At 42.5% G+C, this 22,823-nt stretch overlaps 1 protein-coding gene and 1 non-coding gene across 6 annotated transcripts; one reads left to right on the top strand and one right to left on the bottom strand.

Annotated features, from left to right (window-relative positions):
• pfkpa (phosphofructokinase, platelet a) lies at nucleotides 1-22,001 on the bottom strand. 5 transcript variants are annotated; one of them, XM_063484135.1, is made up of 23 exons: nucleotides 21,739-22,001; nucleotides 18,889-18,962; nucleotides 18,006-18,083; nucleotides 16,694-16,883; nucleotides 16,272-16,437; nucleotides 15,964-16,008; nucleotides 15,769-15,877; nucleotides 15,028-15,123; nucleotides 13,734-13,826; nucleotides 11,903-12,028; nucleotides 11,251-11,315; nucleotides 10,941-11,010; nucleotides 9,772-9,918; nucleotides 8,514-8,584; nucleotides 8,215-8,302; nucleotides 7,322-7,474; nucleotides 6,162-6,314; nucleotides 4,850-5,014; nucleotides 4,065-4,126; nucleotides 3,733-3,844; nucleotides 3,274-3,373; nucleotides 929-1,034; nucleotides 1-805 (listed from the first exon to the last, which is right to left on the bottom strand). In XM_063484135.1, the coding sequence occupies exons 1-23, from the start codon at nucleotides 21,830-21,832 to the stop codon at nucleotides 649-651; spliced, it is 2,520 nt and encodes an 839-aa protein (XP_063340205.1). In that variant the 5' UTR covers nucleotides 21,833-22,001; the 3' UTR covers nucleotides 1-648. The 5 variants fall into 5 exon arrangements, with proteins under 5 accessions (XP_063340205.1, XP_063340203.1, XP_063340204.1 ...); XM_063484133.1 differs by lacking the exons at nucleotides 7,322-7,474; nucleotides 15,028-15,123 and adding an exon at nucleotides 15,478-15,573; XM_063484134.1 differs by lacking the exon at nucleotides 7,322-7,474.
• trnat-ugu (transfer RNA threonine (anticodon UGU)) lies at nucleotides 10,524-10,596 on the top strand. The gene has a single exon. It is a non-coding gene; the product is annotated as a tRNA-Thr (tRNA).
• Nucleotides 22,002-22,823: the final 822 nt, after the last annotated feature.

Raw genomic sequence — 22,823 nt, 5'->3', positions numbered from 1 at the left:
CACATCTCAAGTATGAGTTTATTCTGTGGGTCTCATATACATCTAACTCTGTTGGTGCAATATAACAGACAGCTACTCAGTACAGCAGTGCCTACATTTTTAATATATCCACATTTACAAGCAAAATAATTTTTAAAAGATAAATATTAGTTTCCTTGTTAAAGCACAGAATGGAGTTCTCTTGGCTTGCAGCAAAACTATATTGCATCAGTCTCATATAAATATGCTTAACCTCACACTCGTTCTAAGAAGATACGCACTGGTTTTGTGCTGCAGATAAAGTGCCTACTCTGCAGCTCTGCAGTCAGAGAATGTCGAAGCAACTCAAGACACAGAAAGTGCAATTTAAAAACACTAAAAAGATCCAGGGCAACGAGGACACACAGATGCATGGCAGGACAGCTGTGTGTGTGTGCATTTGAAAAGAGGAGGAGAGAGGCTAGACTACAGTTGGTGAGTTTTTTAAAACAGAACTGAGAGGAGCGCCACTAAAAGGAATGACAGTAACAGAACATGAACACAGCATGTGGCCAGAAAAAAAAGTGTTCATGTTGTAACAGGAGCTCATTTACAACACAAAGACTGACACCTCACAAAATTTCCATCATACACAAAGACTGAACTCAGACCGTCATACAGCGCGGGCCTTCACATGGCCACTGAAGCGTCCAAGTCTTTTGGTCGATTGTGTACGACGTGCTCGAGCTGTCCGGAGTCGGAGACGTCGTAGCTCGTCTTGTACTTAGCCAAGATCTTCATTAAAGGACGCAGCTTCAGCCACCACTGCTCCTTGGGGATCCTGTGACTGCACACAGATGAAGAAACGTCAGTGTCAGCGTTTATTTCGGCATTTCTTTCTCATTTTGGACTCCCGAGTTCTCTTTTGGACTAATCTCCCTGTGTCCCAGCGAGCTACTGTGATACATACACAAAGTCAGTCTCATCCTTGAGTTGGACCACAGGCTGGAAGACCAGAGTCCTGCGGCGCATTCCCAGCAGACAGCAGGAGTCCTCGGTGTTAGCAAACACTCGGCCTGCACACAAACACTGAATCAATCAAAGGTGCAAACACAGGAAGTCCCTGATCTTACAAACATGCATTAGGGTGGAATTAAAGCCACTGGAAACCCAAACCTACAACAGCGTTCCAGCTGTACCTTTTAGGGTCTTATGCAGTGCCGTTATTTTGGAACTTTTTGATCGCTAGGTTTAACTTCCTACACCTCTGTGTGTCAGTGATTTAAAACCCCACTGGTGAAAATGACTAGTGTCATTGTTTTTGTTGGGGAAACAGTGGGCTACACTGGTGATCAGGGTTACCCTCACATCCCCCCCAGAATGTGCGAACATGGAGGTGGATAAGGATACCTGCTTCCCTTCTTAAACTCGGTGCTTTTGTTAGTTGGCACCAGAAATACTAGTCGTTTCATTATTAATATTTTGTTAATGTATAAAGCGAGTTAACTGTAGAGTTGAAGCTGCGTCTATGCAGCCAACCATCAACAGTCACAGCTGCCTTACCAGCAGATGGCAGCAGCACCCCACCCTGCCTCTCTCTGTGATTGGTAGCTTTAAAGAAAATCAATCACAGCAGAACATGGATAAGCAAACATACGACCCGATGGCCAGAATCGGCCCACCAAAGGGTCCATCCTGACCTGCTTGATAGCTTCCAAAGAACGGCATGAATTTTGCACCTTTAACTGTACAAAAATGTGACTCGTGGCTTGTTATACACAGTAAGAAAAGCAGAAAAGAAGGGAAACTTCTTTTGTATTATCAGTAGTCAAGTTTCTTTTTTTCAGTCTCTACTTTGAATACAGTAGAAAGTCTGAACTTTTCTGTCACTTCACACCTAATTTCTGTTTTTTAATTACAAAGTCCTTTATTTCTTACAGTGTCATACCAGTTAGTGGTGCTGACAGCTGTCTTTCATTTACTACCATAAAGAAAAAACTGAGATGAAATCTTTCTAACAGAATCGTTCTCAAAAATGAAATATTCCACCAATCGGTGTTTTCACCTCACATGTTAGTGTTAAAAATCTGCTCTCTCCTTTGATATAGAGACATATGTATACAAATATATTCATAGAACAGAAATATGCTTAGAAGGCTCATTCACAAGTCAAGTTTAAAACATTAAGCTTCTTTGCACTGAAAGCAAACGGAGCAATTTGGAGTTGTTTTGCTTTTTTAACAACAGTTTGTTTTTTAGGCAACAGCTTTACTGGACTAACCCACTTGTGCTGACACTGGGCTGTATGTGATGCATGATTTAAAATGAGCTGTTGTATGTGTAACCACATGACACACAAAATGTTGAACCTTGAGCTCAGTTTTTAATGTTTTTGGACTTTTCTGTCTCCTCAAAAAGGCCGAGGACTCACCTAAACTCTCAACTTTGATATCATTTATAATTGTTATGATTTTTGGCTAAATTCCCAGTGGCTTTAACATTGAGATGTATCTGGGGAGATGAGGGGTGGTTCACAGTGATTTCTTTCTACCAGCTAGTGGCTATCTGAAACATCGTCATAAATGAAACAGCTGCAGTGTGGTTTAAGAGGAAGAGAAAACCGAAGCACAAAGAGGTGTTGATATGGAAGCCATGAAAAAAAGCAGCTGAATCGAGATAAAGCACCGCACACTACCAAGAAAATGTGGGAAAAGCAGGAAAAAGAAATGTGTGTGTCGCTCACACAGCCCATGCTTGCACATTTCCATTTCAGAAAGGACCTGGAAACAGCACTGCATGGTGGCTGCCGGTAAATTTGGAAGGCATGGGCAGATTGCATCCTACATGTGTGTACACAACAGTGAAAATGACACACACACACTGGGAGTATGGCGCTAAAATGAAAACACAGGATAGGAGCTAAATATGTAGATGGTCATGGAGCCAGCATGAAGAGAAAAGGATTTACCTTCATCTTATGTCATCCGAGTGTAAGAGAAATGGACACAAAAAAACAAAACAAAGAGGAGTTTTAACTTTAATGGCGGCCTTAATACACAAACAGTGTACAGGTCGGTTGTGTCGTATCGCTCAGAGTTATCTGTCAGATGAGGAAGTGTGTAGGTCCTCATTAAAATGCTACATTGATGAGTGTAAATGATCAATAATTCATTTTCTTTGTGAGGATAAACATACATCAAAATGTCAGACAGAGTGACTCCATGACAGATCTGCTTCACAACGGCCACGCCTCTGCAGGGAGGGAGGATCGGCTACCGCGGGTCTAATTACAGGCAAGGGGAACATTAACCTTACCTTGTCTGAACGTCTCCACCAGCTTTTTGGAGACCCACTGCATGGCCTTGGCTGAGATCTTGGTCCCAAAGTTCCGGTCAAATGGAGACGGTGCTCCTCCCTTTGGAAAAAATCAAGAGGTTTCACTCATCCACCAGATCTTTTCCCCCCTTTTCTTCATAATTGAACACATGTTTGCTGATGTGGTTTGCTAGCTGTGCTATCTTTAAAACAATCCACAATTCTATTCCTTTGCTGCATTTCATTACAAACCAGATTTTCCCCAGAGATCATCAAAGTTATGTGTGTTCCAGTTTTTTTATGTGCTAATCTCAAGATACACAAATCCAAAATACAACAAAGACCAGCCATGTAAACTGAGAACATGCATATTCATGATACAAATATGGAAAATTGGCACTTCTGTACTCTGGAGGAGACGTTACCACTGATTATTTATACAATGGGAAATCAGCCCACCTGCTGCATGTGTCCCAGCACATTCTTCCTGCAGTCAAACACCCCCCTGCCTTCTTCAGAGTACAGCTGATAGATGAAGTCTGTTGTGTAGTTCTCATTGCAGTTCTCATTCCTAACAGACACACAGTGAAAGTGTTAGCAGAGGCACACTCACGATGTGTTTGGTTGACGCTCACGCTAGTTGGACGTCATCAGTGGGAGCCGGATCGTAAAATGTCAGCACTGTCAAAACTGTCGACTTCAAACACCGAGGGATGGAAATGCATGTTTACACTGCAGCTCATTACAAAGAGATGCTGGCTGGAAATACAACGTGACTGTCATTTTCTTACCTGAGGACCAGACCTCTCTGAATGCTCGTCTTCATTTTCTCTGTCAGATGTTCAACATTGGCCTGTGGGAAGAAGTAGTGCACATGGCTGATGTTAACACATAGGTGGCTCTGTAAGGTCTGCCTTAGAACTAGACTAGGGCGACACCTAGTGGGCAAAACCAGGAATGACATGTTAAGAACTGAGCCTGAAACTTAAAGGGGACCTATGTTGCTTTACCTTATTTACTGCCATATACACTAATGGCCACTTTTTTAGGTACACCTCTTTTGCCTTCAGTGCTGGTACTAAGGGGCCTAAAGTTTTCCAAGAAAATCCCCCGACACCATTACACCACCAGCAGTTAATGCAAGGCAGAATGGAGCCATGCTTTTATGCCGTTTATGTCAAATTCTCACCCTGCCGTCCCAAAGCTGTAGCAGAAATAGGCTCGACAGCCCAGGCAACATTAACTGTTGCTTCAACTTGCAGTTGTAAGCTGACAGGAGTGGAACCTGCTGTGGTCCCCTGCTGCTGTAGTTTGACTTGTTGTGCATTCAGAGATGTTCTTCTGCAAACCACGGTGGTAACGAGTGGTTATTCGAGTCACTGCTGTCTTCCTATCAGCTCAGAGCAGTCTGACTATTCACCTCAGATGTCTGGCATCAACGAGGCCCTTTCACCAAGAGGACTGCAGTTTGTCTGGATGCTTTCTTATTCTTTGATCGATCTCTGTAAATCCTAGCGATGGTTGTGTGTTCAAATCCCAGTAGATCAGCAGTGCCTACATGCCAGATGCGTCTTACCTGCAGTTCTTTGATGTCAAACGGCTCCTCGTAGATGTAAGCAGCATCAGCCCCTGAAGCCAGGCCCCCCACCGTGGCCAGATAGCCACAGTAGCCTCCCATAGTCTCAATAATGAACACACGTCTCTTGGTCCCACTGGCTGATTGCTTGATGCGGTCACAGGTCTGACACACGCACATGAGCTCACAAAGTCAGTACACATTCAGCACTAATGTGTCAAAGCTAACCTCTGTAACCCTGAGCTCATATTTGTCCATCAAAGTAAACATGATGATTAGAAGTCATGAAATGATAACTTAAGACTTTCCACACAGTTGAACAACAGCATGCTTATTTAGAGAATAGCTACATTTCAACAACAGATTCATCTAAATGCTGCTTTCACCAGACAGACTGGAGTCCTGCGAAAGACGACAGAACACGTCAGATGGTAACATTAAATTCAGAATTCATATGCAAACACTTGGTTAAATTCTATGTGGAAACATTTTTCTTCCTGTGCTAGATTTTTATTTTGATAGCCCAGTGCTGACAATCAGCTAAATATGAGATAATCTAGTTTCAGTTTAGAAGCTGCAGCAGTGGTAAAAATATAAAAATATGTGTTACTGTGAATTCATGTGCTCTGCAGAGAGCCCGTCTCCCAAAAATGGGAAATCATTCTTTAGTGTATCCTTGTGCTTTTAAATGAGAATGTTGAAACAGCACATTTATAGCTGCTTCCAATAAATAAGCTGTTGCTTTACCTTTATCAGGTTTAGCACTAAGAAGTAACATTTGTAACAAATCTGTTTCTCTGTATGGACACAAGCTAACAGTTTAGTAAATCACTATCCTGGAGCCCTCAAAGTGCTTCAGCATATCACATATTTAATGTTAGAAAACAACACTGATGTACAGTACTTAAATGTGCACAATTTTACTTCATGCTTTTGTGTATGATTTAAAAGAACTGAGAAAGTTGTGCACCAAAGTTTTCCATCTTTCTCAGTTGTTTTTATGAGGTGAGGGGGATCAGTAGGAAAACACTTTTTTCCAATTTTTCCCAGCAGCACATGAATGCACAGTTTATGTTTGAATTAGTGTTTGGGCTAAGTTTAGTTCATTGACTTTTGTTGCCTTTACTGTAACCTAAATCCAGAGAGAATAGTAGTGTAGCACCTTCTGTAAGCAGACAGTTTGCTGAGTATTAGCACTGGACCACAGTTTTATCTCTTGCACTTTCATATCATGCCTCACGTTCAGTGTCTTTGCACAAGCATCTTGAACAAAGCGCTCAAAGCTCTGCTGGCGGCGGCTTGACTGCCTTACCTCCACAATGGCATTGAGGGCCGTGTCTGCCCCGATACTTAGATCGGTGCCGGGTACATTGTTACTTATGGTGGCAGGCAGCATACACATCGGGATGCAAAACTCCTCATAGTTGGCGCGAGCCTCATACAGCTGCAGCAGACTCTCAAAGGCCTGAAGCAGCAGTATATAGAAAACGCGTTAGACGACCGCTCACTTAGAGAGAGAGAGAGGGGTGAATCTCTCTCAGTTTGCAAGAGAGTATCCCGCCATTCCGGCACGTTCCGTGTGATAGCGGCTATGGCTTCCCTTTGGCAGAAAGGACGGGAGGATGGGATTGTGAACAGAGTGGTGGAGAAAAGAGAAAAGAAAATAAGAACAGAAAGAGTGGCAGAGCAGAGTGGGGAACGTGTAATCTAGAACAGGAAGTTGATGTGCAGAGAGAGAAAACAGAGGGAAGGATGATAAACAGGGACAGACAAAGAACAGATGAAGAGACAGGACAGAGAGATGTGTGTTTGTTGGCCTCAGAATCCGCTCCACGGTGACGCGGCATATAACAACCACATGACAGCCAGATCTGCTTATATTCAGCAGGACAAGCAGAGCCAATCGAGTCTGCATACACAGCAGGAGGAAATGAAGATGATGGCCAAGCTGCGATTCCAGTTTGAAACAGCACACGTTACCTGAACTACAGGCTGTTAAGCTTGTGTTCTGGCGATGTGTAGACGTCAAAACCTGCATGCAGCCAGCCACTCATCATGACGTGTCAGAGGACACTATCACAAACACAGACAGGGAGAAGGGCAAGCAGAGCAAAACATGGCGGCCACAACACGTGTGCACCTCACAGCATGCCTCCATGTTGACACTCGCTTACTTACCTGAAGGGAGCTTTACGTTTACCAGTCACGCCTCACGGTGCTGACATGACTCACTTTGTCTGTCTGAATTTCTAGTTTTTAGGGAGGCTTTTTGTGCCACATGTGGCTGACAGATGCCACCGTTACAAGAATTTCTTCCGAATGATCCCCTGACAGGCTGGTGACTGGTAAAACACAACACTGTGGGTTTTTTCCCCTTGTTGAAACACAGCTGGCTGGCTTGCAAAGTGAGCGGATGTGTTTGTGTGTCTGTGTCATGTCTGTCTATTCCTGTTGTCAGGCCCCATCACTTACAGTAGTGATGGCGTTCAGAGCCGTGTCAGCGCCAATGCTGAGGTCAGAGCCCGGCACATTGTTGGAGACAGTGGCTGGGACCATGACCATGGGCACACAGAACTCGTCATATTTCCCACGAGCCGTTAACAATTCCAGCAGTGACAGGAAGGCCTGCAGGGCAGAGCCAAGTGCTTTAGTGTCTGCGAGGGGGTTGGAAGATTGGTCTGGTCGAGAGGTGCTACTTGCCACAAAGGAAAGGGTAAGACATAAGTGGAGGGTGCCAAGGGGAGGAGCCAGGTCTATCACAACGGACAGCAGCGAAACAGACAGGTACCACTCCACATTCACCCTCAAAAAACACACACGTACATCATACACAGGATAACTCATGTACTTGCATTCATCAAAGGAAAAGTAAAGCTGGTGAGCATCTATACAGGAGTGCGTGAAATGGCTGAAGAAAAGCAGGTGTTCTCTGTTTCCAAATCAGATCAAATTGAGTCAACTTCAGTGAAATAATAAAAATACATCATGTTAAGGAGTCTTCTTTCTCACTATATAGCTATACATATATATCATATACCATTTAACATGTAATGCTAAATATTAGCTTCCAATGTTGCAGTTCTGCAGCTCTGCTTTTAGGCAGAGAATTCAATTTAAAGCATAGTTTTGTACACAGCTATGCATGGAACCATACAGAGGTGTGCTGAAATGAAGTGGGATAAGGCTGATGGAAAAGGTCAACATCATACTGTTTACTGTAACATGTTTGCTGTTAAAGTCATAAATATTCATCATTTAAAAGCTTGTAAGCTTGTACATAGACTTAAAGATGAGAAGCATCTACTGACAGATTCAACAAGTTAAAAGCAAAACGAGCAGAGACAAAAACAGAGTCTGAAACTTACCTCGAATCCACCGATAATCAGCAGAGCATTTATATTGTGCTTTCGCATTTGCTCAGCAATTTTCTCCACGTGTTTTGCAGGAAGTGTTCTGAGGATTACAAAATGAGTATTATGAAAAAAACATTATGGAAATATACAAAATCATTGAAATACAAAGTGTATGGCTGGGAATTTAGTTTCTTAAAGCTATCTATGAGGAAATTCTCTGGATATACTGGTACAGTGCTGATACAGACTCCATCACTTTTGTAGATATCTCAATTTAATCATTATTTTATAAGAAAAACTGAAGACACTACCTTTTTGTCCCCAAGAGGGAGCCACCCTGTCCCGTCCAACCTCCAACATCACCCCATTTCACCTCCTTAATCTGAAGGGTAGATGGATGAGACATAGCTATTATTGATGGGTGGAGTCATTCACAGGATGCTTTTATTTTGTTTGTTTTTTTTGTTTTAAATTTTCTTAATTAGTTCTCTGCTAACTTGTAAAGAGCTGAAAAGCTCCAAAACCTGGTGCCTTTTTCTTTCTTTGTTGTGTTAAGAGTTGCACAGAGACTAATGAATGTAGTCCCAGTGTGGAAGCTGTTTTCTCCCCAATATTTTGTTTATTTTCTTAAGTTTGCATCTCTCTCACAGTTGTGTATTTCCTGTCCTATCCTCCTGGTTCTCAGGGCAGACATTGCAAACACCAGAGTTAATTTGCTGGACAATGTCTTTCATGTAGCAGCGTTAATGCTCCAGTGGAAACTAACAGAAGCGTGCAGCAGAGAGTGCTTGAGTCTTGAATAACAGAAATCCATTATTCCGTCTGGTCTAATCTTCTTGGGGTCAGTAGGCACAGTCTGAATCCAGGTCTCACAGAGGATGTTTAACTAAGCAGTGACAGTGGAGACATTCTGATAGAGATAAATGATCCGATTGTTTCTTAAGTGCTGTTCACTGAGCCAACCCCACAGTCTGAGCCGTTTCATCACTAATAGAAAGTCAAAGGAGGCCAGAGGAGAGAAACTAGTTATACCAGTCATGCAACAAAGAAACGGTATCACCTCAGATTACATATCAGTACAGGTTTTCATTGTTAAAAGTCACACAGGTGTTGCTTGCTTTTACCCTGTATTCATAAATCCCATGACATTGGGTGATAGGTAATGTGAGAAACTCTTTGACTTATCAGTACAGAGCTGTGTTTCTCAGCCCAGGGAGAACAGTCTGTTTCCCCCCACTGGATAGTTGTGGTACTGCATCGTTTCGACTGAGCCGAGCAGAGCAGGGAGAGTGAGCGTGAGGAAATTGGTTTACATTAATCTGGACAGATTATCCCCCGGGTTTCCCTGATTATGCTTTAGTGTGACTGTGCACTGTCTGACTCTCATCAAGCTAAGCCAATTCTCTTTGCGATATTGATTAAAAAATCGGAGTCATACACACAGAAGATTTTTATTAAGCTTGGAAATTATGAATGCATTTAAATAACATGAAATCTCATTAGTTTGACGACTCCTCTGGTCGACTATAATGACATGCAGTAGTGCAGCAGCAGTGCTACAAGGCTCACCTGTCCTTTGTAGAATCCCTCAAAGCCATCACTGACAGCAAACATCTTGTGCCCCTCAGAGATGCCCACCCTTACAGCTGAACGGACAGCAGCATTCATGCCCGCTGCAGGGGCCCCGACATTCAGCACTGCCACGTTGAAGTTGCTCTGAAGACATAAAATGCACAGCAACAGGTTATCATACGTTCTGGCTCTGGAATAATCCCACCAAGTGATAAAGTGTGTTTTTTAGCACGGATGACCACGCTCTACAGAAGAAATCAATAAATGCTTTCTGGGGTACTCTCAGCCACATGCTGAGCTTACAGTGGTCATTATCACAGAGGCAGAGGGTGGAGTCAGACCCTAAGGCAAGCTCCACAGCATGGAGTCTACCAGGCTGCCTCTACACTTCGCTGATTTTCAGTGTAAGCTACCTCCTATGGAGCCGCAGCTCCTGGCAGGGATGATCAAGTCCAACCCTCAGCGGGGGAGCCAGGTGTGATCTAATATCACTGCACAGCAACAGTGGCCACCCGGGCCCCATACGAAGCCTACGCTCACTAAACCTTAAGGCTTCACAGTAAATAAGAATAACATGGTTAGAAGTCAATATTTGTTCTTATTATGTGCACTTTTTATCTTTTTATAATGAACAGCAGGGAACCACTGACGCATATGACTGCTGAATACTAATGCCATTAGCATGATGTCATACACCTGTCTACAGGACAATGCTCATATGGTTACTCACTCAGAAGGTGTGGAGCACAGGCTCCATAGCTCAGTGGTTAGAGCACTGGTCTTGTAAACCAGGGGTCGCGAGTTCGATCCTCGCTGGGGCCTGATGCCTGGACAATACTTTTTATTTGTTTTTGCTTTTTTGGGCTTGCCTCCACCTCTAGATAAATGGATCTAGCTTTGTTTTGTCAAAGACAGCTCTTAAAATAGCAGCAGCAGCAAGGCACATCACGACGGCAATAGCTGAGTCATTATTTGTTGGGCAGAACCTTAGGACAGCGTCATAAAATATTTAACATCAGTGGCTTAAGAAAGGCTGACTTGGCTCCCTAAAAACAACCTGCTCTACAGGTATTCTGTGGGGGGGGGGGGGCCTCGCCTCTGTCCTTTTTCATTTCTCTGTGTGTGCTAAGTGTAAGCAAGCAAAGCTGACACCATCACTGACTTACAGTCGGCAGCTCGGATTCTGGTTTACGATGAGCCAGCAGTTTGTATGTCTTCAGGTTGTTTTCAAAGCTCCTGTAGAAAAACCAGGGACAGTGAGTTCATCTGTTCCAAGCAGTGTATACACTTCAAAACTAAGGGAGGTGTAGTTGAAAATGAAGTCCATGATCCTGATTCTTTCCCTCTTTCCTCATCCTGCTGAACACTGAGTGTAAACAACAGACTGGTGGTGTTCTAAAATAGCACCTTGATCCACTTTCCCTGTGTTCACTTAGAAACACCAGACTGAGTGAAGTTCAGGTCTGTCGGTCATACCTGCCCCGAAGCTTAACGGCCTCCTCAAAGCGTTTCTGGTCCATAGCTTTCTGGACCTCTTGAGTCTGGGGGAAAAAAAAGAAAGGAGATTGTTTCATTGTCTGAAATCTGCATTTAGACACGGCAGCACAAAAGTACTTTTCAATTTGTTTAATCTACACGACTTGGGAATAAACATCTGCATGCAAGGTCTGTGATCTTTGAAGTGTCACAAGTGCTGCATGGAGGAGAAACTGCCCTGAAGTGTGGAAAGAGGAAAAAATAACGTGTCATTGTGTGTTTGGGCAAAAAAGTTGACTAATATGTAACCTGCTCTTCACCTCTAACATTTCCTGCTACATAACGTCAGTGAGGTCTTCACTGTGAGCTCTGTTAAACCCAAACAAGGAGCGAGAACGGCAACAAAGCTTTTTTGTGCATTTCTATGGAGGTACACATCATCATAAACAGATAATGATTAACCAGTGGCTCCCTCTCAAACAATGCACCTCTCTTGTGGACACTATTGCCACTCCAGACTCTGTGCTGTCTGAAATCATTACTTAAGCTCTTTGTCTTTATGGACTCTGTGTCTGTCTCTCCTTGGCTTCTCTAGTTTTGTAACTATGTGTGTGAAAGTCTTGGACTGTTTCCAGCACAGAACAGCACTTACCATCTGCACACACTCCATCAGAGGCACGCGCACCGATTGGTTCCCGCACAGAGACACCACACATGCCGGCGTGTTGGCCGTGGTCTCCAGAAGCGCGAGAACAGCCTCAACACCCATACGGCTGGCCTGTATGTGAGACGCACAGATTAAACTGCATCTTCCTCACTCATTGTTTCTATGCCAACACATTCTTCCCCTGCTCAAGGTTTCTTTTGTTTTTTTAAGTTTTATTTACTTTAAATCTAAAATTGGTTTTAATTCTCCTCTTAAACATCCATAATTTTTTGTTTTCATCTTTAGACGTTTTGTAGTAAACGGGAAGGGTTCCTGCTCACTGTCTGGGATACACTTGCTCGTGTGCAGAGCCACAAATCTGTTAATATGCTTAACGTAAAACCTGAGGGCAACGCTCCTCAGACACACACGGGATTAAACAGGAAATGTTTTGGACAACTCAAAACAATACTGCGGACAGGGAACATTTACTATAAATTCTCAAAAGACCATCTATTGAAATTGTGAAAATGAAATCATTTCTGATAATATAATTGCTTTTAAAATTAGGAATAACACTTTAAACACTAATAAATATGCTGCTCAAAAACATAAATGTGCCTATAAACTGCCAAAATAGTCAAAAATGTCAGTTGCAACAACCTCATGTGATATATTTTAATAACATGGTTTATTTGACAGGCCAAAAGCAAAAGATACTGCTTGGAAAAAAAATGAAAGGAACACTTTTTAATCAGAGTAAAGCATCAAGTCATTTAAAGTTGTGGGGCATTGATCTGGTCAGTTAAGAAGCAGAGGAGGTTGCTGATCACTTTCAGCTGCTTCGGTGTTAATCAAATTAACAACAGGTGCAAGAGCATGGAGGAGATTCCAGGAGAAACTTAGTTACTCTAGGAGAGCTGGACGGGGGCGTAGAAGCTCCTTAATCCATCAGCAGGAGCGCTGTCTACTCCTTTGTGCGAGGAGGAACAGGATGAGCACTGCCAGAGCTACAAAATGACCTCCAGGAGAACACCTGTGTGGATGTCTGTGACCAAACACAGAAACAGACTTCATGAGGCTGGCCTGAGGGCCTGATGTCCTCTGGCTTCCCCCCCGGTGTTCACTGCCCGGCACCGTGGAGCCTGACTCACATTTGCCATAAATACTAAAACAGGCAGGTCTACCACCGATGCCCTGTGCTTCTGACAAATGAGGACATGTTCAGCCTGAGCAAATACGACAGACATGAAAGGATCTGGAGAAGCCACAAAATCGTTCAGCATGACTGGTTTGTTGGTGGGACAGTGATGGCCTGGGGAGGCATATCCATGGAAGGACATACAGACCTCAACAGCCTAGGCAACTGCACCCTGACTGACATTAGGTATCAGGATGAAATCCTTGGACGGACGGTCAGACTGTCCAGGAGTTCAGTGGCGCTCTGGTCCAGCTCTGGGAGTAGATTCCCCAGGACATCATCCTTTGTCTCATGAGGAGCTTGCCCCGTTGTCAGGAATGCTGATGAGATTGTGGGGGTCGCACAAACTACTGACAACCATTTTTAATTGCTAGCCTGCAGTAATTTGATTTTTAGGGTGTCTTCTGGAGGTTGAAGTTCATTTCCATCATATGATCTGGCATCATTTAATTCCTTATTTTTAAAACAAGTTGTATTTAACCAACAGGCCAGAGGCAAAGTAGTTTGACAGAGAATAAATAAATCTTGCTTTTTGAGCACATGAAACCAACAAATGTTTGATATTTTGGCCCCTAAAGTAACATTTAGCAAAAAAACATCAGAGCACTGGCTCATAATTTAGGAGGGTGGACCTACCAAGATACGGTCAAAGGCAGATGGGGTTCCTCCTCTCTGCACGTGTCCCAAAATTGTCACTCGTGTGTCGAAACCCAAGCACTTGACCACGAGCTGCGAGGAAAAGAAAAACAAGTTTGAGCAGATGGCCTGGCATCACGTCATCAATATTCTCATGAAAATAACAGCTGTTCATTTAGGTAATGGATCCTTAAAGAGGCAGTTCACCCTAAAATCAAATGTCTGTACTTTCCTCAGGCCTGTGCTGCTGTTTATCACCTATATTTGCTTTGGTGTGAGTCGCTCAGCTCCAATTGGTAAGTCTGTTTTCTCTTGAATATAACGCAATCAGATGATGTTTGCCTAGTGCTGATCAGAGAAGCAAAAATTTAATAAATACATGCATTTAAAATAAACCTCACAGGTACATGCAGGCTTCCTTCCACATAACGATACAACTGTTAGTCGGTTAAACAAAATAAATTTAAAAATGTGTGTGTGTGTGTGTTGGGGGGGTTCATTGTTTGTTTTTTAAATAAGCAGTCATAATTTCTAAAATGTATTCCTGCTGAGCTTTTTAAATGGATTTTGAGCACCACAAATCGACCGGTGAGAAGGCAGACGGCAAAGTCATCTTGATGGATAAACAGCACAAGATAAATAGGACCAGAGAAAAGGATGTTTATTTGATTTATGGGTGAAGTGTTGCTTTACTGTTGTCTAAATTCATCTAATGCATATTATATATACACTAATAAAGGCATAACTGTGTCACTAATATATACAAAACAAAGGTATAGGCAAAAACACATGTAAACAAACTGGCACATCACAAACTTGAACATCAACACGATCTGAAGCTGAAGAGAAGGGGAAACAGCAAAGCACAAGCAAGCCGTTCTAATTTTTCAGTCATGTTAGAAAGGAGCTTTTAATTTGAAATCAAAAATAATTACTCTGCTACTTTAAATAAAAACAGAATCTAAAAATAACAAATGTTAGTAATAATTATATAATAATATCATCATGATTCACAATTTACAGTTAAAAAGCCAATTTTTAAGGAAGAAGAAGGCTATGTGTGAAGCAGCTATAAGTAAATGCTATAAGACCTATAATAGCTGTGAGGTTTAGAAAAGGTGTCTTGCAGTGCTTTGGCAGTACAGTGTGGTGAAAGCCCTCTTACCAATCTAGCAAGTGTGCTTTACAGAGCATTCCAGAAACACAGCAACAAAGCCACACCAGGGCAGCAGTACAGTAGTAGAGGTCATTCAGGAGGGAGTCAAAGCTGGAACTGGGTACACTCTGTACTTACATTCTTAACATATTCAGTGGTAATGGGTTTGTTGTTACGATCAATCGCCCCTTCGGCTACAATTATGATATTCAGCCTTTTCATCCCTGCTCGGTTCTACAAGGAGGGCGTGGTGGAGAAACAACATGACAGAAAAACTGAGACTGTGGCTGTGACGTGGGCTTTCAGAAGCACGGGGAGGGAGCCGGACGACGACGGCAGCCTGGGAGCCGAGGACAGATTCTTTCACAATAAAAGCCTGGGTGTCACCACGGCTTGTGTTCACACTTAGTTATCAGGTGTATCCTGTCTTTATTGCTGCTTGTCCACACTTTGTTATTACGGGACTAGCGTAATGTGGATAGAAAACTGTAACCAAAGATTTTGGCGGTGTGTAGCTCAGATGGCTGGCTTGCATCAGTCAGGTCTCCGTGCTTCTGGCTTCCCCTTTCTTAACACTCAGGTACTCACATCCTTGACAAAACTAGAGGTTATAGGCTTCCCGTGCCTGTCAATGGCTCCCTCTGCAACTATGATTATGTTCAGCCTTGTTCCCCTGGAACGGGTCTAAATCATAGAACATTGGCATTTTTTTTCAAAGCAGAAAAAACACAATCTCACAAAAATCTTTCGTGATTTAAAGTCTGTGTAGAAAAACAAAGAAAGGTTTGGAACAACATGTTGTCAGATTAAATAAAACATTACATCTCATAGAACAACCCAGTAATACTACACTTCACTGAGTAAGTCTGACTGTGTTACCGCGGATAGTTTCTGACACATCTTCTCCTCCCAGCCATCCTCTGGAGGCATTTCAGGGATCAGCACCCAGTCTGCCCCGCAAGCCAGGCCGCTCACCAGGGCCAGGTAGCTGGGAAACACACACAGGTGATAAAGGTCTGTGTCTCTGACTGAGAATTGACGGTTCTGGATCTGCTAAGGTTTATCTATCCTTACCCACAGTGTCTGCCCATGACCTCCAAAACAAATGTCCTCTGGTGACTGAAAGATAAGGAGAGGAAATATGATGTAGGAATGCTGATGTACCCGAGAGCAGATGTAGAAGATACTATGATCGTTTTTTCCTGCGTTAAACTTTTCTCAACTTCAAGGTGAGTGATTGAAACAGCTGCTGGTGAGAGTGAAGGATTAATATATTAGAAATTTACCCAGATAATTAAAGCCTGAACTAGCGACTGACTTGTCACATATGCAGCAAACTTTCACATGCAAAGCTGCTAAAGGTGCTTATTTTGACTGCTCACCTCTGTGCAGTTGTCATAATTGCATCCACCACCTCGATGATTCTGTGCAAAGCCGAGTCAGTGCCAATTGTCATATCAGTTCCACAGAAGTCGTTATCGATAGAACCGACCATCCCCACAATGTGAAGGGCAGAGTACTTCTGGACGGCATCGGCCTCAATCAAACCTGAAAGGAAAAGAAGCTTAGGGCAGGACTGGGCTTTTGTCTGAGTAACTGACTCTGAGTCACAGCTGTTCCTACAAACACAAATCTCTGATATTACTGGCAGGAGATACGGTTTCTCAGTATGGCACCAAATGACTCAAAGCTCCACATGCTGTGCAGAATTGTTCTCAACAGTGTAACTATATCCTCACAACATATAAACTTCATTTTGTCTTGATTGAAAATAGGAAACACAGAGAGATAAAGCCTCCACTACCTTGCTCCACCAACTCATTCAGCAGCCCGCTCCATTCCTCCTTGAAGAGGTTGGCTCCCGTCAGACTGCCGTCTCCACCGATCACACACAGGTTGGTGATGCCGTGCTGCACCAGGTTGTGGGCAGCCTTCAGGCGCCCCTCGTGAGTGCGAAACTCTTTGCAGCGAGCGCTGCCGATAACGGTCCCTCCCTGGTGACGATAATGGGCACGTTTTAAAAGTGTCTCCGGCCCACATCACATGGTTATTCTTGTGGTTTGAACTCCTGTGTTTGTTCTTCAACAGGAAAAGCACTGCTGATAACACACCGCCTACTGCGATGTTAGAGGTTGTAATCTTTCACCACTTAACAGCCTTATCGTCTGTGTCACATGACTTACATGTTCCTCCTTTGTGCATTGCTTCCTGCAAGATAAACCTAACTTTGATAAATACATATTTCAGTGTTTTTCCACACTTTTATATTTTATTTATGGTGGGTAAAGAGGGCATGTGGATGCATTAGTCATGACATAAAAAAGATAATAATTCCAATTTATAGTAAACGTCTCAAGAAATAAATCTGATGTGAGGTTAGGTTATTTATTAATTATTAAACACGTCGATATGAAGATTGTTCCTCTGCAAAGTGCTTTGAGTAAAATAAGCTGCTTCTCTAGTAAGAATCCCATCTTGCAGATGAACTCTAACTGCACTGTCTTGAACTGCAACTGGTGACAATACTCCAAAGTCTCCTCTGCAGCCTCGGTGGACTTGACAGCGATACATCAAACGGGTCGCCACTTGCTCCAGGTTCTAGTTAGAATGGTTCCTCAAACTGGCAGAGGATAACCGGACTAGCACAAGGATACTATCCCCAGCTGCAGTTCAAAACAGTGGAACTGGAGTACATCCAAATGGATGTGATCCTCTCTAGAGAAAGCAGCTGAATAATGCTGATTACCATCACAACAGTAGCCTGGTCAGAGCGCCAGGAAGAAAAACGATACAGGAAGGGTCAGAGTTAGCTTACTGGAAGATGATGAACTTGCAGAGTGAGAAGATCATAAATCAATGGCATCATGGCGTTCCTCCACACAAATAAAAAGCTAAATGAGTTCTTGGACAGTTATTAAAACACCTGCCAGCCCATCCAAGTAATGTTTCCATGTGGGAAACACTGCACACTGCAGTCCAAGAACTGCAAAAGTACTTATTACTTTCAAATGTTTCCGATATAAGCCAGGAGCCCACAGGAGAGCTAACACCTGCTTATAAAAACCTCACTCTGTGTATGTTACATGTGTCTAATATAGACCATGATAATTACTCACCAACTGTAGCATGCTGGACACACTTTCCCATGTGGCTTCCTTTATGTTATCCCCACCATCCACCATACCCTGATATCCCTGATTACATAGACAAAAAAGAATATACATTTAACATTTATGGCTAAAATCATGACTTTAACTAATTTAATTAGATATAACTTACATGTAATAAAAATATAAATTCCCCATGTAATTCTGTTACATAAGTACAATATGAAATGTTACATTTAATGGAATCTGGGCAAATGAAATTTACTCAAGTAGTAAATTCAGTTTCATTCAGTTTATTTTCCTTACTAATTATTTATTTGAATACATGACCATTTGATTTCTGTTGCAATTTATTCCAAAATCATGGTTATGAGGGCAAAGAATCATCTTTCTGAGTGTTGCAAGAGCTAAGCAAACAAACACACACTCCAAAAAACCTCTGGCTAACAGCCCAAAATACAACACAACGACATCCTATTGTCATCATGACTTGAAATAATCAAAATATTTCCACATAATTCAAAACCAATGAAATTTACATCATTAACTATAAGACTTGTGCATCGTCATACTGTGCTACCTTAGCTGGGTGCAGGGTATTCATATGAGGCATCTAAAGCCTCAGTTATGTAACACTGTGAGTGAGCAGAACCCACACGTACACAGATGTGCTGGGATCACAGGATGAGCAGACAGAGCATGGCTCTTCCCAAAGCTCTTTTAACATCTGCTTCATGAAAATAAATAAACATCCCTGTATTGATACTGGACCCCCCGCTACTACTGTACACAAATCCAACCATTAAAGTTGGGCTTAAACATCTTCCAAATATTTTATAGTGATTTTCCTTGAAAATGCTACTATAGTCCTAAAGATAAATTTATGGCTCACCTCATGAATAAAATAAACCTTTGCCCCCACGTACAACCCCATTCGAACCACAGCACGTACAGCACCATTCATTCCTGAAAGAGAAAGAGTTGAAATCTTAATCACAAAACAACTTTTTTTACAAGGTCAAACTTTAAACTATAGAGAGGGAAAACACGTGTGTCTGAACTGCACAAAATCATTGTAAAACCCTAAGTTGCATGGCTCTCCCAGGGTTTAAGCTGCATGGATATTTAATCTGGGTGCAGCTGTAAACCTTTATTTATTTATTTATTTATTTTTTATGAGTATTTCCATGTCCTGGATGTGGGAGATAATGTGTGTAAGCCCAGCCTTTGCGTGTTTATAGTGTCTGTGTGTCGCTTGTGGATTTTTTTCCCCAATCAGAAAGCACTGCCATGTTTGGTCAAAAGGCTTTCCTAGCTCCTCCTACAGCTTCTCTGCGATTAGTCTGAGTGAAAATACTAACCAGTAAGACCATGCTCTGTGGCTTTAATGTCAAAGTCAGGGTTAGCTTCAACACAGATGGGATAAAAACGTAACGCTTTACCCACAGGAAGGAGGAGGACGGGAACTTGGCTAACTGGAAGACTTCTAAACAAAGGGGAGAAAGGACTGGGTTTCCTGGTGAACCAAGCAGTACTGTAACTATGCAACACAAAGGCTCAGCCCACTAGGGAAGCAGAGGACACAGCAGTGAGGGAAGGGAACAAATTAGGAGAAGACCTCTGAAATGTGTTCTGCTCATGAAGCCGGCAAAGCATCCAGAATTATTAGAAAAGGACCAACAATACAACCCAGTGTATAATCCATGGCACGCTGTCCTTGTTACATAACTACAATCACAGGGGCATCAGACATCAGAGTGTGGTGAAAACAGAGGCAGAATATATGAAAAGATGATTGCACAGATATCTCAGCTGAAGGTTTCAAAGTCTCTATCAAAGCAGAACATCTCTTCTTCTGCGTGACTGACTCTTTCTCCTGCTGACTGACTGAAAGCACTCAGCCAAGGCTACACAATGTACTCTGACACTGATGCACGGTCTCAGTTAGCATGCTGCAGACTCACTGCTTAACTCTGGGGCCAGCGCTGCGTGTTTGTTCTGCAATTAAGTGGATCAATTCACTGCTTCTGAATAACCACATTCACTCTTTGAGCTCCTGAAGGATGGAGGTTAGACTATAGAACACCTGGTATAATTAATAATAATACATTATTAATAATTGTTCACAAATGCACTTACATAACAACAACAGGTGGCTTCTGAGAAAAGGTCAACATTTGTCTAAATTAGGTACTGAAAAGTTTAAAATAGTCTGGTTATTTAGCAGAAGATTTTAACATAAACAACATTAGAATATAAAGAACATAAAGATGCTTCTTTAATGCGGTACAGCAGTGTTAGTGCTACTGCCCTTTGTATCATGGTCCAATGCTAAAAGTTGACACAGCTTTGATCCGACCATGGCTTCTCAGGGTAATATTGGAAGAATATCTGGATCAATAAGCCAAAAAAAAGTTGAAGTGCTTTCTGACTACTTTTAAAGCAGGATAAAGAAGTTTTTTCCCTCCACAAATATACAAAGCTTCTTGCTATTTTTATCGAATAACAATTTAAAATTGGTTTGTTAATAACTTTCCATGCAGCATGAAAACAATCAGAAGAAAGTTACTGGTTAAAAAGATATTTTGTAAATAAAGCACAATTGAAATAATACAACTAAACTTCGATCTTTAGTTGCACACATAGATGAAAAATGAACTCCTTTTTCTCACCCCTGAAGTTGGCAAATTGAGTAAACAGCCAGGAGGACAACATCTCTATTAGTGTTTAAAAATATCCATATTTATTCATATTTTGCTCATATTCCACTTTCTACAGCTTGAAAGATATCAGGATGGATTCACTCTCTCTTTATGTTTTCTCTACTACACTGGTCACGTGTAGGCCTAATAATAAATTACATAACTGGTAAAATAACCACATCCTGTCTTTAAATAAAATAAATAAAGTTTCGACTTTTATTGTTTAATTATAAGATGATGCAACTCATTTTCCGCGGCGGATCAGCCGGCTGCCATTACAATGTGGCGTTACACGGCAGTAGTAGATGTACATGTGCTTAAGTGAAATTACGGGATGAGCCGGTGAGCACATGACCCGGGTTTCCTCTGTGACGTATAGTCGACTGGAAGAGACGTAGATGAGTTATATGCTGCTCATCACGTACACAGGATGCCGGCATCCCACAACCGCTGGCCTCCGCTGTGCTAATAAAAATCCAGAGTCTCTAGTCTCGTTAAAAATGAACGCGACAGAAACGCTGTGTAAGAATTTCCAACCTGTGCGCCAGTGGCCTACACATCCACCAGAACCAGCTTTTAATGGTTACACAGCGCCCTGCACTCCTGCGTGTCTGGCTTCTGCACAACCTAAATTAATTGGGAATCTGCGCTAATTAAATGCTAACACAAGCCCGTCAGTTATAATGCAATAATAAACTGTGAGGAGGAAAGCAAACCGCGCGGCTCGACCTTGACGCATCTGTCTGAGCCGCTGCCACGGTGGGTAATGTCACACATGCCTCTGAATCAATGACAGGATGATGCTGTTAGCGACTTAGCAGGATGCGTGGTGTTAGCATGCCGGCTAACCGTGTAAATGGCACATAACATCACAGCCTTACTGTACCACCCCGCCCCACCGCGTTTTTAAATACAAGCCAGGCCGACTTCACAGGCAGTTCACTATGACACAGGTGTGTATCTTCGCCCTCAGCGGGCCTTTCCTCACTGATACGATGCTTCACACAAGTATCCACAAAAAGTGTAACTCGACACTCTACCTTGAGCATCCCCTCCGCTCGTCAGCACCGCAATGGCTTTGCCCGCTCCCGACAGGTTCTCAAAAAATATCTTCTTGCTGTCCGGCTGCGCCATTTTCACTGCAACTCAATATATAAATATGTGTTTCCTGGCACAAGCCGATAAAAGAGAACACCGGGAGGCCCCCGACAGTACGGAACTGTGCTAAAATGATGAAGGGCAACAATCTATGCCCTCTGCCTATGTACAGTATGCCCGCTTTGGTCTCCTTCTCCTGCCTGTTCCGTATCTGGTCGCTGATTTGCATAGGCCGAGCGCGAGGACAGTTATTGGCAGAAGCTCGGGCCAATCAAATCATAGTTCCAGCAGCATCCGTTCGCTTGCAAACTAATAAGAGATGTGTGGGCGGGTCTATCATTAGAGGATGCCGGCGATGTTTCAGTTTGTATATGAACCTTAGTGAGGAGGAAGCAACAAGTTACGAAAGCTGCACACAGAAACACCGGAATTATACAGTGTAAAGACGAATAAATCTATTATTTTTAAATTAATACTATGAGTAGTAATAGCAGTAGAAGTATTTTTATTTCTATTTCTAGGCCTAGGTGTTTTTATTGCAGTAACTGGTTTGCTCCATAATCAACATTTTGGTAATCCTTCTATAAGACAATATGTGTTTCAGCTGTGCACATTGTATAGTATTCTAAATCTATATTCTTTCACTGTTGCTAATGCATTTGCCCAACTGTGTAAGGTAAAACAAACCTTCCACAGATGCGCTACCTTATGCCATTCTTCGTAAAATGCATCGTTTACGGCCCAGGCTGACTCTTTTGTGAAGTGTATTCTTGTGTGGTGATCACTGCTTAAATATCATATTTACATTTGCATCAATGAAACTGTGTGCTTTCCTTCAGGCCGAAAATCTTTTTACATTGGAGCTATGACTTCCATTCAAGGTCGTTTTTTATGAGCCATTGATTTTTGTTACTACCTTTATGTGTATGGGACTCCTAACACTACACAGAGTAAGGCAGCGTCGACTATTTAAGATTTTTCACAGATAAACACAAGAATAATAAATATTGTGAAACACGCAATGAGG

This window comes from Pelmatolapia mariae, linkage group LG9, assembly GCF_036321145.2.
Source record: "Pelmatolapia mariae isolate MD_Pm_ZW linkage group LG9, Pm_UMD_F_2, whole genome shotgun sequence".
Lineage (NCBI taxonomy): Eukaryota > Metazoa > Chordata > Actinopteri > Cichliformes > Cichlidae > Pelmatolapia > Pelmatolapia mariae.
Note: the sequence above shows the minus strand (reverse complement) of the source record. Positions and strands in the feature narration are given on the sequence as shown.